The 24,569-nt window shown below is 38.6% G+C and overlaps 1 protein-coding gene across 3 annotated transcripts in view; it reads right to left on the reverse strand.

Moving 5' to 3' along the window:
* Positions 1-3,892: 3,892 nt before the first annotated feature.
* KLHL5 (kelch like family member 5) overlaps positions 3,893-24,569 on the reverse strand; it is a 50,556-nt gene continuing 29,879 nt past the window's right edge. For all 3 annotated transcript variants that reach the window (XM_063135870.1, XM_063135868.1, XM_063135871.1), the window contains 10 exons: positions 20,725-20,907; positions 17,990-18,126; positions 15,689-15,885; positions 12,843-13,055; positions 10,500-10,686; positions 9,977-10,201; positions 8,805-8,967; positions 7,348-7,560; positions 4,827-4,998; positions 3,893-4,119 (listed from right to left, as the gene is read on the reverse strand). In XM_063135870.1, the coding sequence (XP_062991940.1) occupies positions 4,063-4,119; positions 4,827-4,998; positions 7,348-7,560; positions 8,805-8,967; positions 9,977-10,201; positions 10,500-10,686; positions 12,843-13,055; positions 15,689-15,885; positions 17,990-18,126; positions 20,725-20,867 (1,707 nt within the window). In that variant the 5' untranslated portion in view covers positions 20,868-20,907 and the 3' untranslated portion in view covers positions 3,893-4,062. The remainder of the gene's footprint in view (positions 4,120-4,826; positions 4,999-7,347; positions 7,561-8,804; positions 8,968-9,976; positions 10,202-10,499; positions 10,687-12,842; positions 13,056-15,688; positions 15,886-17,989; positions 18,127-20,724; positions 20,908-24,569) is intronic.

The following is a 24,569-nucleotide window of genomic DNA, read 5'->3' on the forward strand; positions in this document are numbered from 1 at the left end:
ATATGCAATTTGTCCTAAAACATTTTCTAACTTTTTAAAATATTTCTTACAACTCCTTAATTGCACATGTGCTAAAATAAATGCTTTAGTGCAAATTGCTATATGGGGGATAGTTAGGTGACTTATATCTAAACAGTCTGGATAAACCCTGCCGGTCTCTTTAAAACTTCCCTCAAAGGCTTTATTGCCCCAAGACTGAGCAAGAAAGTAATCCTTGCACTTTCCTATAATGCACAAGAGAGGCTTGGATGCTTAATTTGACTTGTCCTGGCAGAGGGGAAATGGCATCCATTTCTCATCTCTCCTTCCTGCCTAGGCAAATTGGTAATTGTCCAAAAGCATCCATTTCTGAAGGCCACCCAAGTAAATGATAATTACTCTTTTCCACCCCTTCCTCTTCAGTCTTCTCAAGGAGGTTCAGATCTGAACATTTAATTGTAGAGGGCTTCTCACCCATACTTCCATTGCTCCGTATGTTTCAGTTTTCCCGTAGTTTATGATCTTCAGGTGCCCTTCTATATGTGCCACCACCAAGAGAGGTTAGGTTGGGTAAAGCAGGGATTCCCAATGCAGCGCCTCTGGACACCGTGGCGCTTGAAGGTTTCTCCAATGGTGTGTGTGAATGGGTCCTCACCATGGTGCCAGCAGGCATCCGAAAATATATTTTAAAATATACATATTTTACTTACTAAAAATATATTTTAAAATATACATACATGTATTTATATGAAATGCATACAGCATTCTAGCAATTATACATGGGTTTCAACAAAAGTAGGCCAAAAATCTAAATAAGTATCCATTTAAAGGTGGTGCCTATATGCCACCCTTTCAAATATTGAAAACATTGTAAGGTCCTCAATGAATTGCATTAAAGGAGGTGAGTGTTTATCCTTCCAGTATTGTAATACCAGGCTTTTAGCTGTCAAAAGAGTGCAGCGAATCCATTTATGCTGACCATCTGTTAATTTCCATGAAGCAGGTAAATAATATTCAATGTGTACATCAGTGAATATTAAGGACTGTTCCAGTGCAAAAAAATTCTGTGTAATAACCTCCCCACAAAAAAAGCAATTACTGGATATTGCCAAAACATGTTTTAAAAAGCATCAGCTAAATTGCACTGCCAGCAATTAGCTGAATTAGATAATCCTTTATTTAAAGAGACGTTGCAGTGTTCAATAGACATGAAGCAAATGTTTTTGCTAAATAAGATGCAGCCTACGATCCATAGACGCGAAAGGTATATGCCAAAGCAATGATCCACTGATAAGGCATTTTGTGGTAGCACCCACAGCAGCATCTCAGATTCCCAAGTGTGCCCACGGGTCCAAAATAGTTGGGGACCCTTGAATTAGACTATTGTGGTTCCCAATGTTTAAAAATCTTGTGGCTAAGTCTGCTCTAGCCACAGTTACATAGGGGGCTACCCAGCAGTGACAGCTTGGATGCAGTTATGCAGGTGTACACAACTCAATACCAGGAATAATGAGTGCTGGTTGAAGGCTTGGTCTCCAGCCATGTGAGATGAAGTTAACAGGTTGTGGGAGAATTTGGCATATGACGTGTTTGTGCAGTGATGATAACTAGAAAGAAGAGGAATCCTTTATACACTCAGTAAACACAGTGGGACTTACCACTGAGTAGACATGCATAGGATTGCAGTGCAAGTGCTTTTTGCACCCTACTCCATCACAGACTCTCCCATCCTGTTCCAGGTCATCAAAGAGATTTTCTGATAAAGTAGATTATCCCATATTTTCCATGTCAACGCCTGCTATTATTAGTAGATGTCAGACCATGTCTAGGGTGTGTACATGGGTCATACAGGGCACTGGCCAGGCCTGCTCAGCTTCATAATTACCCTAACTAATAGTACTAAAAATGCACTCTAGAACTTAAATCTTCTGTGGCTGCACTTTGAAAATTGCATGTTCTTACAGCGAAGTTTGTTTTCCATGTTTGAGTTTCTTAGAGATTCTTCAACTAGCCTTGGACAGCCTTGGGGGGATTTGCACTGACATTCAACTTTTCCATGCATGTAGAATGCAAGCTATATTTACTAAATTGTAATATAGAAGGATGGGGAAGAGAAATTTAACACACACACCTAAGTAATTTCTTTAAAAAAAAAAGCTAGAAAGAACTTTTGCATTTACTATTTTTTTTGCATTGTGATTTGAACAAGGCCTCACAAAACCATGTGTTTAAAAAAGCCATTGAACAGGACTTATACAATGAACAAAACATTTTTCTTTTAAACTAATAGTTAATTGTGAATTCAAAGTTCAGAATTGTATTAAAAATTACAAGTGTGCAAAGACCTAACATATTCCTTCCATTTACTTTCACAAAAAGTTCCTTGAGTTTACATATTTTGATTTTTCATGATAAAGTACAACAATGTGTTACATACCATATTTGAAAATATAAGAAACAAGGCACAAAATAAAATATAAAAGTTTCAGAGAGCACTTGGAAAACCCAAGTAATTCTGAGTAGTGTAAGAGATCAACATAAGGCAAATTTTTAAAGAAAATCCATTACAGTTACAATATTAAATAGCTTAGTCACACAAGTGTTCCTTGAAATGAATACCAGTCTATTTTTGAAAGTCAGATGAACATCCCCAAAGGATGCACAACTTTTAGGATAATGCCCACCTTTTGCTAAAGTAACTCTTACTAAAAATGCCATCAGGAGTTTTAACCTTATAAAAATGTATTTAGATTTGTTTAAACTCCTCTTTCAAAGTCAATTAAAGTTAGCCACACCGAAGTTTAGATCATGGAATGCTTCAGAAGCACAAATGAACGTCACTTTTAGTCATGCATTAGAGCTCCCCAACTTCTCTTTTCTTTAAACTGTTTTTAGGAAGAGATGAAATTATGTATCAATATTCATAGGACATGGAAAGTTACACAAAAGATTAGAAAATCCAGTGAGTGTACTGGATGATGCAAAGATCTTGAATAATGTATTCCACAGCATGATTCCATAGCATAAGACTATAATTAAAGTAAGGCTTTGGTTAAACAAACAAACAAACAAAAAAGTCTGCAAAACTTCAGTTGTGTAAGAAGAGTTCAGGCATCAAATGTACAGCATTCCCCAGGCAAGAGGTATGTAATGCTTGTGGTCCAAGGGCCTTGAAATGTTGGCTGAATTAAGTGGGAGGGGCAAAGAATGGAGTGAGGGAAGAGCAAAAACGTCTGTTGACAAAGGGCGGTTGAGTTGGGAGAGAGGAAGAGGGGGAGCTGGAAGTAAAGAAGGAGAAATTAACAACATCGGGAGAAGGAGAAGAAGGCAACAGGTTTACTGAAGAGTGCACCTACGCAAGAGAGACAAGCAAATAGGGATACACCTCTGTTGTTGGTCCAGTAAACCTGACACTGGTACCCGAAAGAGAACTGAGTTGATTCAGAGTGATGTGAATTGTTTTGTTCAAGTTAGTATTTCTTAAATCTTAAAGTAAATTCTGTTAACAACGTATTGCGTTGGTCTCCGGAGTGATTGTAATCTGCCTCCTCATCCTGGTTATAGAAACCTGAGACATTTCAGGTACACTCAGTGTTTTGCCTTTGTCTGCATTTGGTTTGTCTTTGTACCATGTAAAAACAATAAACTTCTAACAGTCATGACAAAACTTTTGGAACAAAGCAAGTTCAATATCTGCACCATGAACCTGCCAAAAACACACAAATGGAAATGAAAATCTATGGTACTGTGCCCAAGTGTTGTTGTTGTTTTTAAAAAGTGCCTTTCAGAACCTCTGCAAGAACCAACATTTGCAAGCCCCAACTATTTTTCAGTCTCTGTACTTCTAATAAATCATGCCAGCTGTCTGCAGTGTATTCCATTACAAACAAATGTACATAAATTGCATTACTCATTTCAGAAAGTGCATACTGTTGGTCTATTTATTTATTTTTTAAAAAAGCTATTAGATTAAGACCAAACTCTTTGCCCTGTGAAGATACACAGTACCTTATTTGATTATAATTTAGTCATTTGAGGTAAAAAACCCCAGAGAGTCTACAGAAGAGAAGGAAATCTTCATTATTAAAGTTTTACCGTCACAACACATGCCCCAGCTCTTCCTAGGCACAATGGTGCAACCTGTAAGGGTAAAACAAAAATAGGTTAGTGACAGAGTATGCTTATTTATTTATTTTTAAAAAAAACAGATTTACAAACATTTGGCCAAAAGCTTAGAGCCAGTTATGAGGGAAAGAGACAGAGTGATACGAATGCAATTCTCCACTCCCTGTTATAGTTCAATGAGGACCCCATCTGAGCCAGAGATAATCTTGGCTCTACCCCTGAACCTAGATAGAGGTTACCTAGATAGAACCTAGATAGATAGAACCTAGATAGAACCTGGATAGAGGCTCTACCTCTATCCAATGCTTATCTGTAACTGTAGTTCTTCGAGTGGTCTTATGTATTCTCACACATACAGGCGACTGTGCAGAGCATCATTCAGAATACTCTAGAGCAGAGTAGAGCTTTGGTGGGAGCCCACTGTTTTGCCATGTGCATGTGCAGAGCACAGCTCCTGCTTTCCTGCTCAGATCCCAGTCCGCTGCAGTGGTAGGACCAACATAGCAGGACAAGAAAGTGGGGAGGAGGTAGGTTTGGCTGACCATTCAAAGGCAATTAAAGGTAAGCAACCTTACCATTAACAGTAAGTAACCTGTCCTCTTTTGTGGTCACTGTGACTCACACATATGGGTAATTACCAAGCTAACGCACCAGAGGTGAGCAGATATCATACCATGTATCCTTATCAATGATCTACTGGCTCTCCAAATATTAACCAATACCTGTGTCCACTCATTTGTCTGGGGGTCATAAGACTCCACTGTGTTAAGGTAGGTTTGTCCATCGTATCCTCCAACAGCATACAATCTGTCTCCGAGAAGGCAGACTCCCACTGCATCTCTACTAATACTCATTGATGCCACAGCAGTCCACACATCTGTTTTGGGGTCGTACCTGAAATTAAAACAACCCAAAATTAAAGGTTTCATTCTAGTTGCCTCAAGTTTCACCAAGAAAATACTGTATATGCTCCTCTAATTTTGTTTCTTATTCACAACTCATCTAGTATTTTAGGATTGCTTCTATCAATTACGTTGCAACTGTATCTACATCTTTTACTTTCTATCATCATCCCTCCTTACACATCATCCCTTGTTTTTTTCTATCATGCCCTCCTTATACACATATCTCCTGTTTGGATGTACAATCATTCCCAACTTGCTAAACCACAGTACACCAAGTTGGGAATGTGTATTGAGCTTGCTCATTCACCCCTCACCTCCTCCTTTTATTAACCCTCCAATCCTGGTTAGCCTAAAATACATTTTCCTATTATGTCCAAAACAGGGATTTGTGATTTAATGTCAGTTTACTAAGTAGGATCTTAAACCATATTCTGTGATTTAAAAAATCATGCTTAGTATGCTGATATTTCATTTCATTTAATACATTTTTATACTGCCCCATAACCAAAGCTCTCTGGGCAGTTTATAAAAATTAAAAACCATTCAAACACATTATACAAAATACAAAAGGGGCATTTACATAAAACCACAGACAACATATAGCTAAAAACAATTTGTTAAACCATCAGCCAAGATAATTCAAGAACTAATTTAAGCTCATTGTATACTGCCAAATGACCGAGAGAAGAAGGCGCTGAAAATATAGCAATGTTGGAGCCAGGTGAGCCTCAGATGCAAAGCCACAGCTGGTCTGATCCTTATTCAAACTGTGCCATTGTCATAGCTCTTTTTGATGGATGTCCCCAACTACTGCAGCTTGCTTTTGGCAATTAGTTTTCTAGTAGCTTCCCATATATTTCACGTTATTTCTTCTAACTGTGGTGGACCATAAACCCTGGTCCAAGGCCAATTTTCTCAATCAAGTGGCTCTTGCTACTGTTCTATAAAAAGTGCTACTGCTATAGAAACGGGTTCCCAACCTTTCTGGCTCTGTGGGCACATTTGGAATTTTTTGCCTTGGGCACCACCACAAAATGGCTACTGTAGGGCCAATCACAAAAATGATGGGAGTGGTCCCTTATCTATGTTTGTGTGCATGTATGAATGTGTACCCTGTGCGTGAACATCTCACTCTGGCTTCTCTCTCTCTCCTCTTTTTGTTCTCCCTTCCTCTCTGGCTCTTTATACCCCCTCTTATGCTGCCTTCTCCTCCTTCTTCTTCCCTGCTGAAAATCAGCTAGATGGCATGTGTGAAAATTACCCCAACCAAGGATTCTGTTGCCCCAAGGGTCCTTGATAGGGGTTGGGATTCCCCCTCCCCAGCTGTTTTTCAGCAAGGGGAAGCTTTTTCCTCCCTATGTAAGTGAAATGAGGAATCACCCATCACTTGAAGAGAAAAAGACTTCCCCCCACACATCAAAATGGGCTGGAGGACCCCTGCACTAGTCAATAAACACTTTTATTGTTTAAAAAGGTCACACTTTTATACTTTCCCTCCTTTCCTGCATCTTCCTGCACTATTGACCTACGGTATCAAATGCACACACTTTTTAGGCTGCTACAAAATAGAACATGGGATGATGAAGTATACAGCTGTTCTCGGCAACTGTTACAATGAGAAGTTTAAGTACGGGCTTGTTAGATATAAAAATAGCCCAAATTCCAAGACTTACCAATGAAGTCTAATAAACTGATTAGGACTCCATAGTTTATGTCTGGTGGATAATATCTCAAACAAGTATGGCATGCTATTTAAACATATCTACAAACATTTATTTCTAACTTTAGTTCTAAAATTTTTGCTACAAAGTTTTTTTTTAAAAAAACTCAACAAGGATTCAATATAGATATGCTTTGATTGATTTGAAAACATGTTCCAGCCAAAGTTGAGGTCTTTGAAATCCCAGTGATTTCAGCAGGAAAGTTTTAAGTATGTGCTTAACTTCCCCACTAAAATCAACAAGGCTTTGAAATGCTTATCCTTGGCTGGATTGTGCCAAATGGTGACATCCAATGGTGGCATTCTCCTAGCGGAAGCCCCCACATGCTTCCCAAATGTATCCTGTAGGGTTGGAGGATCATCTGGAACCGATCTGGCACATGGGCAGGGGGGCACTGTAGAGAGAAGAGGATGGGTAAGTCCTGCTATGTAAGCAGAAATCCAGCTGCACAAGTGGACTCTCACTCATGCAACACTGGATCCAACCTCTCTAATTTTTCTAGAATTAGAAAACCCCCCGTTGTACTGTCCTTTCTAGAAAAAACTGAAGAGGTTGAATCCAAATTCTGCATGAGTGAAGTTCAGTATCTTCATGTCAATACTTTACTGGAGCAATACCTTTCCACACAATCAGACAGCCTTGATGTCAAGTTGGAAGCTGGTGCATCATGACCTCCAATAGCATAGAGGAACCCATTCCAAGTAGTTACTCCAACTCCACCTCTTCGTTTTGACATTTGAGCACAAAGCGTCCATTTGTTAGTATGAGGATCAAAGCATTCTACAGATTTGAGACAAGAACTCCCATCTCGGCCACCAACTGCATATAGCCTGTAAATATACACAAACATGTTAGGGACTGAGTATCAGAAATAATTTCTAAGCACAAAGGAGAGAGAAAAGACTGAAGCAAGTATTGAATTAGATGGCTTATATTTACAGAGAGTAAAAATCATGTGATCTAATACATGAAAATCTTCCTCAGGGGCCAGAAAATCTGAAAGGGGATCCTGTCTACAAAAGAGTAGGTCTCACTTGGTTTTTTTATGCTTCTTATATTAGAGCTTACATATAATTTCTTGGTAATAAAAGTAACACTTTTAAACAACAGCTTTGGCTCAATTTATCTCCAGCTCAGCAGGTGGTGCAGTTTGTTGCTGCACTAATAACTTTGAAGGTAGTGATTAAATGCTAGCCACATTTAGGGGCTCCTTTGTACAAGTGTCTATGCATATCACATTTCTTCTCTCTCTCTCTCCCCCCCCCCCCCCCCACTCACTTACAGGACTATTTCTTTTCTATTTCTAAATAAAGATACACAAGAGTACAAAAAAGTCAAAGAAACAAAGCATTACAAACAAAGAGAAATTACAATACAGGAAACACACGGGGAGAAAGCTTTCCACCATAATAGCTGCTCCAGATTATTATTTTGATACATTTCTCAGAAATACACACACATGCACGGCACACACCTAGCGGTTTTCTCCTTCCCTAAAATATATGAAATCGCCATTCTCTTCTTCTAAAGCTTCTACAGCCACCATATTACCAAAGGCAGCTACTTATTTTTCCATTTTTTCGTTTTCCAGTTTATGGCCGCCTGTTATCAAATGCGCTATTAAAAATACATTGGTTTGACTATGTTTTTAATGATTTAATTACTTATTTGATATGTGCTATTATATTGTTATGTTGTATTTTAATGTGAACCACTTAGGGATTTTAATATTTTAAGCAGTATAGAAGTATTTAAATAAATAAATAAATAAACTTTCCTAGAACTATTACATGGCAAGAGAAGCCCTGTCTATGGTTCTGAAATAATTTAAGATCCAGGAGTGATTCATAGCAAGGATAAAATGGGATTTCTTAATGCCTCTTGAATAAACTAACGTCCAATTTGTAGGAACTATAAAATACTCATACAGAGCATCATTCTGAATCCTAGCACTCTTGTCTTTATAGTAGAGGACATCATTCCAAATTTGCTAAATTTCCATTATGCACACAAATCAATCTGTTATTAATTTCTGAGTGAATTAGATTTTATTTCTTTATGTAGTTCTACTTACTTTCCACTTAATACTGCTACACCCACTGTACTCCGTGGGGTTGACATACTAGCCACAAAGTTCCACTGCCGGGCCTGTGGATCCCATCTTTCAACAGTATTCAGGTAACTCCAGCCATCATGTCCTCCTACAGCATACATTGGACCTTCCAATACTGCTACCCCTTAAAGTAAAAAACACACTGTTTCTAAATGTGGTGTTGACCAATTGTGTATCATGTTCAGCAGTGGAATATGATTTCCCACGGGGTTCCATCCTGTCCCAAATATTATTTCACATCTGCATAAGACCACTGGGAGGGGAAATCTGGAGCTTTGGAGTGAGATGCAATCAATATGCTGATGACACTTGGCTCTATTGCTCCTGGTTACCTGACCCCAAGTAAGCAGTTGACACCCTTGAACATTGCCTAAATGCAATAATAGGCTGGATGAGGGCTCTCTCCTAGGGATTACTTTGGATTACTCTGTAAGGCATTTTTAAACTGCCAAGCTATTAGCATATTTTAATCTTGCCTGTTCTGGATCTGATTTTTATTGGTTTTATTTTGGGTTTTTTAAAAAAATGCTCCCCAGTGTTAATTATACTGAGATCTTGTAAACTGCTTTGGGGTCCCTTTTGAGAGCTGAAAGGGCAGTATATAAGTAGCTTCATTAATAAAGAAAATTCTGTCGGCAACATTTTGTAGGCACTCCTTTTTGACAATTCAAGGTACCCTGCAAGCCACCCAGGTTGAATTGCTCAAAATAGTTTCTTACACGGATGCAACTTTACTTTAAGAAAACATGACAAAACAGGCATGTGCATATTTGGCATGTATTGTAGATTTTCTATATCCACATAGACAAGTTCCTCTGGGCAGAGTGGCCCTTAGTAGTACAGACTATTTTGTCTGATACTGAGGGAGGCTCTAACCATCTAATTGTTTAATATGTTTCTCTAGATGGGGTACAGCATCAAGATTTCTGCACTATAGAAGGCATTCAATTCTCCGTGAAATTGGAGATTATAATTGAAATCAGATGGTTATTTCTGATTTTTGTCTATTACAAATTGTCTACTATTGAAACTGAACATCACAAGTGGTACTTTAGAAATGTTTACTAGAAATGAGTTTGATCGTAACACAGCTCTTGCTTTAAAAAGCAAGCTATGAAAAGAATTATACATACCAAGTCCATGCCGGTGTGTGGACATAGGTGGCATCACACTCCAAGTTTTTGTTTTCGGGTTGTAACATTCCACAGTATTTAATGTTTTCAGTCCGTCTCTACCACCGACAACATACAACTTATCATCCAACACCGCTACTCCGAACTGTAATCTTCTCCCATTCATATTTGCTACTGGAGTCCACATATTGGTACGAAGATCATACTTTTCAATGCTTGTTGCTCCTTAGCAATAGTATAAAATAATATTAATATTTAAAAATCAATGTTTACAATCACTTGAAAATAAAAAATGTTTCACTCTGTACTGTAAGGTGATGTGTCAGGTATGCTTTAAGGTGGATTCCTGCATTGAGCTTGGGGTTGGACTCTATGGCCTTATAAGCATGTTCCAACTCTACTATACTATGATTCTATACAGTGATCAATACAACAAACAGGCAAAAACACGTCTAATCTGGCCTTCCTACTCTAAAAACGATAGGTCTGTTTCACCCTGTGTACAGTCATGCTAAATCAATACCTTTTGTTGCATCCATGCCTCCAACTGCAAACAACACACCAACTGTAGATTTTCGAGGCTTTGTACGGGGGCTTTGTAACATGGGCCGTCTCTCTGGCAACAAATGGTATTTCATTGCTTCCATAATGAGTTTTTGACATTCAATGTCATCTCTGAAGAGTGCATTATTTTCCAAATCGGCCAAAAACTGGAAAGAGAGAAATAAGATGTGCTGAATTGTTAAACAAGACGAAACTAATAGGAATATACTGGCCACAAAATGCCAAAGCCTGTGTCTGGGAATTAATTGTAATTAATGCAGACATAAATATCAACTGGCCCGTAATCAATGCAGATAGTAAATCTTTGTGTAAACATCAAGGCCGAACTAGACAAAATTACAGAGATCCAGGATCAGAACATCATCTTTAACTTTGTACAAGGCTTTAACCCTTTTCCAAGGACTCTTCCTGACAAACATCCCCCTTCTCACTTCCAAGCTGTTATTTGCTTCATTAGGTGAAACTCGCATGTAAACAGGCTGTACTACTAGTTCCATCTTTTGGAACGGCAGTATGTTGTTTTTTAATCAATGTTATACAGAGGTAATTTTAGATAATATTGCCAGCAATTCACCATAGAGTATCATCTTCCATGTGTTTCTTAATACATGGAGGCAAAAACGACTTGATAGGTTTAACTGAAACTTGGTGGGATGACTCCCATGAGCGGAATACAGCAATTGAAGGGTATAATTTGTTCAAAAAGAACAGAAAAAAAAGGAAGGAAGGTGGAGTCGCACTATGTGTTAAAAATACTTATTCTTGCACAGAAATACAGGAGGATGGGCCTGGTAGCACCATTGAGAGCATCCCATACTAAAATGTTATTGGAAGGACTCCCATGAAGACAAACTATTACTCAAAATAACCTTTCAAGCTAAGGGTGTGCACCCAAATGTATAACTTGAACTATGGAAATGCACAACTCACCACATCGATCCAAATGTATAAAGTTCTCTGCAGATCAAGCTCATGGGAAACTAGTTCTACATGTCTGTAGTATAAGCTGTTTGCACAATGTGCTAATTGACTTGAATGGGTGATGGTACAAGCTTAGCATCTCCTAGTCCCTGGTCCTAAGAGCAATCTTTCATTAAAAAAAATGTTCTGGCTTAAAAAAACCCGATTTAAATGTAACTACAGCACTTTAAAAATGAAAAAGGAGGGGCAACCTTCCTGAAGCATGGGGAAGGGTCAGGACTCAAACTACCAAATCAGGATTCCATTGCTGGCCTCTTACATCAATGGCGCTGGAACTCTTTCAGCCTGAGGGCCAAATTCAACTATGGAGAAGCACTCAGGGGCTGCATTCTAGTGGTAGGAGGGGTCAAAGGGAAAAGGGGCAGGGCCAAAAATACTAGCATAGTTTAGCTTAAAGCTCTTGCTGCCAGTAATTAAGTCTTAGGGAGAGACATTTTAACCTTTTAGAATGAGCGAAAACACTGTGCAAAAGCCAGCAAACCACTAAACAATCAGTAAAGGGGAGCAGGGAAAGGGGGCATGGTCATTTTGGGAATCCCAGACAGCCAGATTGAAACTCCAGACAGGCCAGATTTGGCCTAAAGGCCTAAGGTTCAATACCCCCGTGTTACATGCATTGTAACAGGCTCAACTAAAGGAAGAGAAAGGGTGGCAGGTTCTGTTCTGTATGTACGTTTGTATACACCCCTAACATACACTCAGAGTTACTCTCTTCTGTTATAGAATCATAACTATTGTCCATGTCTTTGATCCAAAGAGCCGTAGAAATAATTCCATGTGTCCAAGGAATCCTTTAGACTTGTATTTCTCTAACACCAGCTTTCCAAGTCACATGGCAATCCTCTTTGAAATGGATGGGTCATTTGCTGAATTGTTTCACTGTATTTTAACTTTCTCTTGTAAGTTGCAATAGAACGGTTTTGAAGGGCAGGGTAAAAGCAACCAGAACTTGTGAAGCCTTGTTCTTGAATAACTAAGGATAAGGTTAATTTCCTTTTCCTGTACATGAACCACACACAAAATTAAGCAAGCTTCTTGTCCAATGAATATTTCTCACATTCTCTGTTGACTGAAAGTTCCGAGCATAAATTTCTTTATAAGAAACCAAATCCATCTATGTATAGGGACAGGTCACCAGGATAAGGATCACCTCCCTTTTTAAACATACATTAAAGTACTTGTGGCAGTATATTAATAGTAATCTGATTTTCTACAAATAGAAAATTCTCTAGGTAAGAGACAACCAAGCCACATTACCTTCATTGACTGATATCATCTGGAGAAAGACAAATGAGTAGCTACACAGATTGCAACCATTTACCTGTGGTGCAAGTAACGGCAGCCTGATGTATGCCAAGAGTTTGCTGAGGTCCTTCTTTCTTTGTTCCAGATCATGTCGCACCCATGTAAGCAATGCATTGAGGATGGTCTCTTCATTAGGAATATTCATATCATCACTGGCTAAAAGCTTTGCAATTTCAGTGGCTGGTAACAATAAAAATTCTTGGTTTCTAATTACTTCCATAAAATGATCCTAAAAAGCAAAACAAACAAAAAATTTCAATATTCAATGGAGGAAAGATCTTGATACTCGTTAAGTGTAACTGCAGACAGATACATGCATTGGTGTATAAAAAATATCTGTCTGCAGGAAGTCACACAATCAGCATGCTCCTCTGTGAATAAAGTATTTGAATTCTGAATCAGATATTTGGAGCTCTTGAAAAATTTGTAATTTTTGGCAAAAGGAAATACAATATACTGTGTGGAACAGGTTCAGAGACCAGCATTCATTCTGACTAATGAATTCACAGTTGCCATTATTGTTTAACATTATCATTATTATTACTATATGCTTTTTGTGACAGGGACCTGCCCTCTTGTACTCAGTGAAGCACCATACACATTGATCATGCTATGTGAAACAATGATTGTAATAATAATTTTGAACACTTGGATCCAGAGTTAAATTGGATCAACTGTACTGGCGGAAATGAACTTCTCTGTTCTCTGCTTCCCACAATAGCTTCTCTAGCCCCCCTGAAACTTTATTTTGCATTTTATTAACAACTGAGATATATCTTTAATTTAAAAACATCATTAAGGATAAATATAACAAATAGAATAAGAGCCACAATTATAACTTAAATGTCCCTAATACACAAAGTGTTCATGAATTAATATAAAAGAGAAGATAAGCTATCTTATTGTTAACTATTTATAAATGAGTCTAAAATGTACTATGTATATAGATTAAAAACAAGACAGTCCCTGCCAACAGGCTTAAATACTATCTTTATTTAAACTACCAGCATGTTGCTTCTGTACATTTAATAAGTATTTTTTATTCCTTAAAACAAAACTGCTTAATGTAAAGTTTGATGTAGAATAAAGAGTATATTGTAGTCTTTTAATACAGCAGTAACACACATTTGTAAGCTGAAGTGACAGAGTACTGCCTCATTTATACTTCAAGCTCTGGTACATGAAACAAAACCACACCAACACTTAAGAGGCATTAAAGGTATGTTTAGTTAGTGAAAAGCCTATTAGTTTATGGGAACCCTCTGAGAATACTCACTCAAAGGCCTCTTAAACCAAGAAATATTCACTTCAATTGAACCAATGACACAGCGTGATTGAATTCCTCACAGTTTCATCTTATAAACAGCCTTATGAACAGCAGCTGCTTTTTAAGAAACTGGATGCTATAATTGCAGATATGTGCATCCTACACAACAAACAACTAAACAAATAAGACTGGATATGGAACAGAGGCAAGAAAACTTTAGAAATAGATTAAAATTGTAATATAAATATTTTATGTTCATTCTATTCAAATTTTAAAAGACCTCAGAAGAAGCAACATAGCGTGGAGACACAACACACACAAATGCTCCGCACCTATGCTTTTCTGGAACTTACCACCATTCGAAACACAATGCATTATTCATTGATTTTAATAATCTACACAATTTAGTGGTGGTATAGATACACTGAGCTCACATTACAATACTTTTAAAGAATGAACATCAAATGGCTAGTGTTTTAGTGTTGACATTTTTCTGCTTCAAAGCAGCTTTTAAGCAAATTAAATTACTGGGGGATGTATTCTAATTGACGATTCAATTGGAATACACGTTTCTATTCTGTTTCCATGGCAACATTCGTTTCAAACCAAAGTGAGACTTCTATATTACTCATTATTACTAAAATTCAATTTCATGTCTCTGTTGGAACTAAACATTAAAAAGAGGTCATGGGAAGGATTCATCTAGTACAACTAATTACTCTGGAAAATAGCTTTTTAAAATCCATCTAATTTAAATTTCATTCATGTCAAACAATTAAAAGGCTAGTATACGGTCACTGTTTATTTCAATGTCAATAGCTTCGAGGTAGCAATTTCAATGACCATAGCTTTAAGGGAGCTATTGTAGTATGTCTCAAGAGCTTAAACCGAGGGGGAAATGGTGCATCAATAATACAGAAAAAGTAGCAAGACAAATGATCAGGAACTGCTGGGAACAAAAATGACAACATTTTTGAAACAGCTGGAGGGCACAAGATTGGAGTAGGTCGCACTAAGATATTCTTAATATATGTCAAAAAAATATTTTGATACTTACATAGCTGCTCAGAGCATGTAAGTATAGTTCATGCATTATAACAACTTCATTATATATCTGCCAAACTGATAGGGCATCCAGGATTAGCTTCATATTGTGTGAAAGTAATGTAGTATGGGAACAAGGCAAGTGAACAGTAGAAGACAAGATAAACTTGATTAGTTGTAAAATTAATGCTTTGTACCACTCAGCTACCAATTCATCTGAAATTCATTGACTGTATACATCATTGCCTTAATAATACTTATCATTCAATGTGTGTATGTGTGCTCAAAGTATATTGTCTTCATGGTATGTATGGGGGAGAAGGGACTGAGTTGAGAAGTAGCAGTTTGCCTAAGGCAAAGCAGCTCATGGCAGAGCCAATATGTGAACTATGGCCTCCAGTCATGACCTCAATGGTAATCAATGCCAGTCGTTCAAAGACCAGATACTGCAACTTATGAGAATCCTGTCTTGTCTCCTGTATCCCTTCAAATGAAAAAAAAAGAAAAGAAACCCTCAATAAACAGATTATAGATTACTAATAACAACGTACCATGGTGTAATTGTGGGCCACTTTGTGCAAATCCGTGCAACCCTGTGCATCAGCAAAGGAACGGATTCCAAGGCAATTTGATGGGTGAAGCTGCTTCATTAAAAACTTACAGCAAGCTTCTACCACCTGAGAGAGCTGGAGAATACAAGCTGTAGATAACAGGCACTCAATATTATCTTCTTTTAATTCAAGGCGACCTAAAGAAGTTAGAAAAAGTATTCATTATTTAGGAAAGAAGAAGACCCTGTTAGAACAGACCAAGGGTCCATCTGGTCCAGTACCCCCGACTTCCAAAAATGGCAGATGCTTCCAGGACCCCCGCAAGTTGGGTATGAAGGCAACAGTTATCACTTGTTTATTTACAAGCACCTGGTATTCAGGGGTGCACATTGACAGATGCATCTTCCATGAATAAAGCAATCTAAGCCAGGGGCTACCATCACATCTTTGGCACTGAATTCTGTAATTATGCATTACATGTTCCTTTTGGCTATTCTGAAAATACTGCCAGTCAGTTCCGTTAGCAGTATATGGAACTAACTTAACACTTACAACTCCCAGGTGGGCAGTGTCCAAAGACGATCCACATCATCTGCTATCTCAGGTATCCTCTTCCCTACAGTTCATGCAGCAGACAAACAGTCAGATATTTCATGGTCCCTGTCCTCTATGGGGCCCAAATTCATGGAACCCCCAGCTAATAAAGTTGTATCCTGATTTAAATCCAATTCTGTGCAGTTATTGTCTTTCCTGCTTCCATCTCTACAAATTTCTGCTATGGGCACAAAGATACTCCAATGTCTTGGCCATTTTGATTGTGATCTTCTGCACCTTTTCAGTTCTACAATAATATTGTTTCTCAGACACACCACCCAGTAGTGTACCCAGTATTCCAAATATGGTAACACTATAGATTTATATTAAGGTTTTATGATGCAGGCACTGTTATTTCCAATTCATTTCCTAATAATCTCTAACACAAGATCTGCCTTTTTCTGCTCTATCCAATGACCATTTTCAGACAAATTTATTTATTTATTTATTTATTTAGAATATTTATATACCGCTCCCCATTGAAAAAATTCAGAGCGGTGTACAAGGTAAAATGAAAATAAAAACAGAATAAAACAGTTAAAACAAAATTTAAAAGAAGCAACTTTAAAAGCTGATATATGAATGAGTATTGTAGATCGCGTTGAGCCACTTTGCTCCTCCTTTTGCATGTGTTAGGAAACAAACTAGTAAGTCTTCAGTGAAATTTTCTGCTATTTCTGAACCAAGAAATGATGATTAATAACTTGTACACAAGCCAGGATATGATGATGATGATGATGATGATGATAATAATAATAATAATAATAATAATAATAATAATAATAATAATAATTTATTTATTTCTTACCCGCCTCTCCCTTTGGATCAAGGCGGGGAACAACATTAGTACAGGAATCAACACATCTTAAAAATTCTTGATTTTACATCGATCTGGGTAGGCCTGCCGGAAAAGGCTAGTGTTCAAAGCTGCCTTAGAATCACAGAGAGAGTTAATTTTACGAATCTCCTCCGGCGGGCCGTTTCACAATCCGGGGGCACCAGAAGAAAAGGTCCTCTGGGAAACTGATGTCAGCCTAGTCTTGGCTGACTGAAGTAAGTTCTCCCCAGAGGACCTAAGTGTGCAGTGTGGACTGTATGGGAGAAGGCGATCCCGCATGTAACCTGGACCCAAACCATTTAGGGCTTTAAAGGTAATGACCAACACTTTGTACTTTGCCCGGAAACTAATTGGCAGCCAGTGGAGTGATTTTAATGTTGGGGTAATATGCTCACCCCTAGATGTACTGCGTTAAAGTTGGCTTCATATCCTAGCTTGTTTGGAAGTCATTAACCACAGTTTCCCAATTTGGACATAACAGGAAACTATAGTTAACTGAAGACTTCCTTAGTTGTGCGCTCACGCAGAGAGGAGCAAAGTCACTGGGTGAAGGGCCAGAAGGTCAGTCATATCTTGGTTTGATCATTCAGATATGATCATCTGAATGTAGCCATTGAACTGTTTTTTTCACCGAGTTATCCACCCCAATCCCAAGATCTCTTTCTGAAAGAATCGCAACCACTTCAGTGCTAAGATCAATGTATATGTTAAGGTAGGATTTTATTTCACCTTGTACATAGAAGGGCTGTGGAGGGTGGGCAGAATAAATCGCCAGCTTGTTTATGTGAGCTGCTCCCCAAACTCTGAATATAGGGATAGAATTTAGCATTACTTAGCACATAATATTAGACAGTTTTTTCTTTTATTACCTGTATATGCATATTGCACCAAAGCCCATAGTGCATTTGGCTCCACACCTTCCATTTTGATTTCTTCCTGTCTTGCCTCTCTTACATCATTAGTAAACATGGCTGCAAAGTAGTCTGAGACAGAGGACAACACCAGTCTATGACCATATGAAACACAAAAGGGGGCAAAAGAGACAACAGTCAATCTGACATGTATTACCAGCTTCATTATTTTGCCCCTTAAAATAATATTTATTAAATCATTTTAAATTTGATGAACCATGATTGAATAATCTCTCTATTAGAGTAAAACAAAATCTAATGTTTCTTAATCTACAATTGTAGTCCCTTACAACTTTACAGAAAAAAAACATTATGTGAAAAAAGTGAATCCAAATTTTTATACATATACAAGGAACAATGTTTTAAAGGGCCTACTTTTGGTGAAACACAACTCAAATGGGTGCTAGCATCTACATTATAGAAGTGGTAACAGGCAACCAAAACATCTGTGATATTTTCATGAATAAAAATAGAGTCAAAGGTTAGCCACAATCTCAAAGCCGAAATTTGGCATATAGATAATACAAATGGCCTGCAAAAAAGTATTTGCCATGTGGAGCGCTTCCCGTCTCAGGATTTCAGCCACTCCATTTCATTCCTTCTCCCCATTTTCCATCCCCAGTGATCAGCATTCCATGACACTGAGGGTGTTTCCAGACAAGGCTTTTATTGTGTAAGCGCTCTGCCTTGTTCACAGAATTTTATGGGGAATCCAGACAACATCATCTTCAATTAGTAACCCCCCTGTGTTTTCCACTACTTCTTTTTTCTTTCCATAAAAAATCAGTTCAGGAGGTAAGACGTAATAGTTGCATATTGCCTTTTTTATTGGAAGTGCTAAGAGCATCTTCTGGAACAAGGAAGGAGTAACCCAATCTTCTGGGTCTACCCTAATGACAATGAATATTCCGATGGGACCATTGGCGGGGGAATCTCGTTTCAGCCCTACACATGGCCGAATGAGGCAAGTGACTACCGGACTCGCTCAACCGACTTCAGAAGGACCCACACAGGTGGCAGCCAAATCTATTGGTTCTATCTCGATCAGAATATTGTTTCGGATGGTAGTATGGCTGTTGACGGAACCAACGTTGCTGTACGACGGCAGTTGGTGTTGTGGTAACATACCCATCTTTCTAGCCATTGTTTTGGGCATCTGGATTGCATCCATCACCTCATCCATTTTTGCATTGATTAACCCTTCGCTGTTGAATGGCAGGTCCTCAATCCTCAACCTAGTTTACAGAGTGAGACCTGCCGATCATAGGTACGCATGCGAAGTGTCCGAGTGCCCACCACTGCTCTCGATTCACAGTCGGTGAGGCGACGGGTCATGTTAAGTTGCTGACGAGAGGGGAAAAGTTGTTAGCTGGACATCATAACTAAATAGTCTATGACTCTGGGGCCCAAAGCAGCGGATAAATATATTCGGTGGCCTGGTAGGTCCAACATATATGTTCTGAAACTCCCCTTGGGAATAACTGGACTAATATAGAATTGGGACATGGGTGCGGAAAGAAAAAACACAGTGTCCATTACTACCCTGTTTCCCCGAAAATAAGACAGTGTCTTATATTAATTTTTTCTCCCAAAGATGCTCTAGGTCTTATTTTCAGGGGATGTCTTATTTTTCCATGAAGAAGAATACGGTACACATTTATTGATGAACAAAAAAAAAAGTCTTATTTTCGGGGGGGATGCCTTATATTACAGCGAGAGGCAAAACTGGAAGTAGGTCTTATTTTCGGGGGATGTCTTACTTTTGGGGAAACAGGGTAGACCTTATGTAAAGATTCTGCCCTTTTCGAAGTTGGAGCCATCAAAGAAGGGGCCTTCCAAGAATTTTTAACTGTCAGAAGCAGTGTTGGAAAGAAAAGTATCGACACTGGAGTACATACAGCATGAGATGTTTTCAGTACATACAGCATGAGATGTTTTCAGTACATACAGCATGAGATGCAAAATCCTGCACTTCTTTACAGGGTTGTGTGTCTCGATACCCGAGCCTGGTCATCCTCAAATGATCATGAAGTGGTATGCCAGTATCCATGCTCGTATGGTATTCTCAGGGGAAGTGGCCCGTCTGACATTCTGTCCCCTCCTCTCAGAAAAGGGGGGGGGGGCAAGAATGATGACATCAGACACCATGGTGATAAAACTCTCTCCGTTGAAACACAAACTGAAAACAACTAAAAAGGACTAAAACCCTCAGCACTCTAAAGCTTTCTCCTCCCGAGAAAGACAGAAGTTCCCAATGAGACATCCTTCCAGCAATGTGGTTGAAAGAGAACTGAGGAGAAGGGCGGGGACCCACAGTCAATGGACGGTGGGGGAGGGGTTCCTGCCAAAAATGTTTGCCTCAGCTATGGAAGTTTTCGAAACGACCTCTGTGCAGGCGCAGAGCCCATATGTGTGAAGCACAGAGACCACGGAAAAGAACTAACATATAACAGCACCCATTCCTCCACTACCATAGAAATACTCAAGAAATTGGCAGAGCAGTAAAACGATGGTTTTTGAAATATTGTGAAGATATCTTTTGGGCACATGTTTGTGTTGACAACACTTAGGGGAGAATATCTAACTTACTTAGAATCACCACATGTTGCAAGTGGATTAGCTACAGATATTTATTATTTTCAGAACAGTCATTTTTTGAAATTAATAACTTAAGGCTCTGAATTCATATTTACCTGTGTGCTGGTATCCGACGATCAGCAGCAACTAATACCACATCACACAGTTGCTTGTGTCTCAGGTAATTTTCCATCTTTTTAAAGGTTTGCTCTGCATGATTGAGTGCTTGAAAAAATTCATCGGATGTACAAGGCTCCATTGTGTGACACGAGGAGAGAGTCTGGCTGCTGTTAGAAGTCCTGAAAGGATAATACGTATATAGTGAAAATTCTTCATGTTAACAGTATCACATTAAAAAAATAACTTAAAAGGGCATATGCATCCAGAAAACTAGAAGACCGATTCACTTCAATGAGCTGTCAACAAAGTACATTATCTCAAACACCTTCAACTTGACTGACTTTGGGTGCTTCCAGATGATGCTTTTGTCACACAATTGCCCTGCCTCACTCACTGAATTTTATGGAGGGCCCAGACATCATTTTCAACTTGTAATGGTCCCATGTTTTCCCCAGGCATCTTCCATCTTTATTCTTAATTCTTCATTCTCACAAAAAATATATTAAAGAAGATATGTGAAGTAACCACACCAGGGTCCCCCAAATATTTTGGTCTGCAGGCACATTCAGAATTTTAAGAGAGTGTTGTGGGTGCTGTCACAAAATAGCTGCCGGGGGAATGCCTATTCATGAAATGGCTGTCAAAAACATTCATTTCCCAAATGGTGATACTAAGAGAAAAGTAACTTGTCCAAAAACCTAAGTACAAAGCAAAGATCCAAAATACAAATCCATTCTTGGACGCAAATAAAGATGGCACTGAGGTGGGGGAACTTCACTGTGTAGCATGCCAACCTTCTAGTAAATTTTTTTAAAAAATAAGATCTTAAGAAATAAAACTGATTGGTAGGATTAGGGCCCCTCCATCTGGAAGCACCCTTAGATAAAAGTATGAAAACACTACTAGTGGCACATGTAATGAGAATGCCATGTAACTTTTGCATTCCCTCCAACAAAAATGTGTCAGTTTGTTCTATACAAACTTTGCAATCTATTTGTATTATTCAGTTCAATTTCCAAGTGTTTCTCAGTTAAAAAAAAAAAAGGACCGTATAATTTAGAGTGTGAAGAATTGTAGTTTCTTGTTGAGCTCTAGCTACTGAGAACAAGCTCCATTTCGTGAGGAGGGTCTGGCACACACTTGTTAAAGGCACCTGTCTGCGTTATCATAAGGTATTCTATGCTTGCAGCATTGCTTCAAAAGGTTTCTCTATTGTTTAAAAGGTTCCTCTGATTGTTTGGGGTTTCTTGATTTCCTCCGATATAGGTACACCTTTTTTTACGTCTTTCCCCTTCCTTATTGTTAATAAATTTCACATATATTTCAAAGCTTGTGTATGCTTTAATCCATTTAAGCCTCAGTAATAAATTCAAAGCCTTCTACCTTGGTCTTGCTACCTTTTAGAATTCTGGGCAAAATAGAGGGTGCCATCTTGAACCCTTATTTCTGTACCCCATGTGCCCTGAAAGGTCTGAGTATCCCCTGGCTCGGGTTGGGTTGGGATGTTAAGGGGTGATGGCAGACTACCAGGTACTTTGTTTGCCCGCTGTCCACAGAGCAGTGGGGAGTTGGGTGTTTTGGGGTAACCCCTCTTAATCCTCCTAATTCCCTCCCTTTTTCTTCACATAGAGTACGAACAGTTCATAATCTGAGTAATAAGACAAGCAACATTGTTTTTTAAATGTCTCTCATGCTTCTACCTTGCACTTTCAATGCCATATTTTCACCATTAAAAAATCAATATAAAACTAGTTGTATAATGAAAAGAGTTTAAATTACAGGATAGTATTTTACCTTTTATTTATTTTTAACTGGAAGGTTGGCATGTTGCTCTGTATGTCAAAGAGGGCATTGTGTCAGGTTGACTAGAGCACCTAAATGGGGCAGACTCTTCCACGGAAGTGCTATGGATGAAAACACAGTACCCCAAAGCTAATTTAGTGCTAGGAAGGTGCTATCGTCCCCCAGACCAAAATGCTCAGGGTGACCTTGAGATGGAAAAAGAAATCAGGGAGGCCTCCAAACGAGAAAGTGTTATAATAGTGACTTCAATTATCCTCACATTGACTGGATAAATGCATTTTCCAGTCATGACAAAGAACTTAAATTTCTTGATGTCCTAAGTGACTGTGTCCTGGAACAGTTGGTCATGGAACCGACCTGAGGGGAGGCGACTCTGGACTTAATCCTAAATGGTGTTGCACAGGACCTTATATGAGATGTAAATATTGTTGAACCAATCAGTAACAGTGACGACAGTGCTACCAGATTCAATATATACTTAAGTGGGAAACTGCCCAGAAAGATCAACAGTCACATTTGACTTCAAAAGAAGAAACTTCTCTAAAATAGGGGAACTGGTGAAAAGAGAGTTGAAAGGGGGAATAAGGATAAAATCCTTGCAAAATGTATGTAGCTTACACAAAAGCACAATAATAGAAGCTCAAATAAAATGTATTCCACAGGTTAGGAAATGTAGCACCAAGTCCAAGAGGTCAACAGCATGGTTAACAAGCAGTGTCAAGGAAGCTACTGCAGAAAAGAGGGCTTCCTTCAGAAAATGGAAATCTTGCCTAAGCGAGGAAATTAAAAGGGAGCACAAGCTTGCACAAAGGCGATGCAAGCAGATAATAAGAGATGCAAAAAAGCATTTTGAAGAGCCCATCGCTAATAATATCAGGGCAAACAATAAGAATTCTTTAAATATATCAGAAGCAGGAAACTAGCTAGAGAAGCAGTTGGACCGCTGGGTGACAATGGAGTTAAGGGAGTACGAAAGGAGGACAGGGAGATTGCAGAGAAGATGAATAAATTCTTTGCATCAGTGTTCACTGCAGAAGATTCAGGACAGGTGCCTGTGCCTGAACTGATGTTTTCAGGAAGGGAGTCTGAGGAACTGAGGCAAATAATGGTGACAAAAGATGAAGTTCTCAAGCTTATTGACAAACTGAAAGCAAATAAATCACCAGGCCCAGATGGTATCCATCCTAGAGTTCTCAAAGAACTCAAACATGAAATTGTGGACCTTCTAACAAAAATACGCAACATGTCCCTAAGCTCAGCTTCTGTACCAGGGGACCGGAAGACGCCTAACGTAACACCAATTTTTAAAACGGGATCCAGGGTGGATCTAGGAAATTACAGACCTGTTAGCTTGACATCTATTCCAGGTAAATTGTTTGAAAGCATTATCAAAGACAAAATTAGTAACCATATAGAAGGGCATAACCTGCTGAAGCAGAATCAACACAGCTTCCGCAAAGGCAAGTTCTAATCTTCTAGAATTCTTTGAGTGTCAACAAACATGTAGACAGGGGTAGACATTTTTAATAGTTCCTCACCAAAGACTCCTGAACAAACTTATCAGTCATGGAATAAGGATCAGTATTTATTTATTTATTTATTTATTTATTTTTTATTATTATTATTATTATTATTATTATTATTATTATTATTATTTGCATTTGTATACCGTCCCATAGCTGAAGTTCTCTGGGTGGTTCACATAAGATAAAAAACACTTTAAAATATATACAAAAATTAAAAACCACAAAAACATACAATATACATGTATACATACAATATACCACTATAACAACTTTTAAAAAACTATGAGCCCCCCAAACAGATCCAGGCTCATTACATATTGCTAAATGCCTGAGAGAAGAGAAAAGTCTTGACTTGGTGTCAAAAAGTTAACATTGTTGGCGCCAGGTAGGCCTCATCAGGAAGATTGTTCCACAGCTGGGGGGGTCACCCCAGAGAAGGCCCTCTCTCTTGTTCCCATCCTCTGAGCTTCCCTCAGAGTAGGCACCTGGAGGAGGACCTTAGATGTTGAACA

This window comes from Elgaria multicarinata, chromosome 10 (genome assembly GCF_023053635.1).
Source record: "Elgaria multicarinata webbii isolate HBS135686 ecotype San Diego chromosome 10, rElgMul1.1.pri, whole genome shotgun sequence".
Taxonomy (NCBI): domain Eukaryota; kingdom Metazoa; phylum Chordata; class Lepidosauria; order Squamata; family Anguidae; genus Elgaria; species Elgaria multicarinata.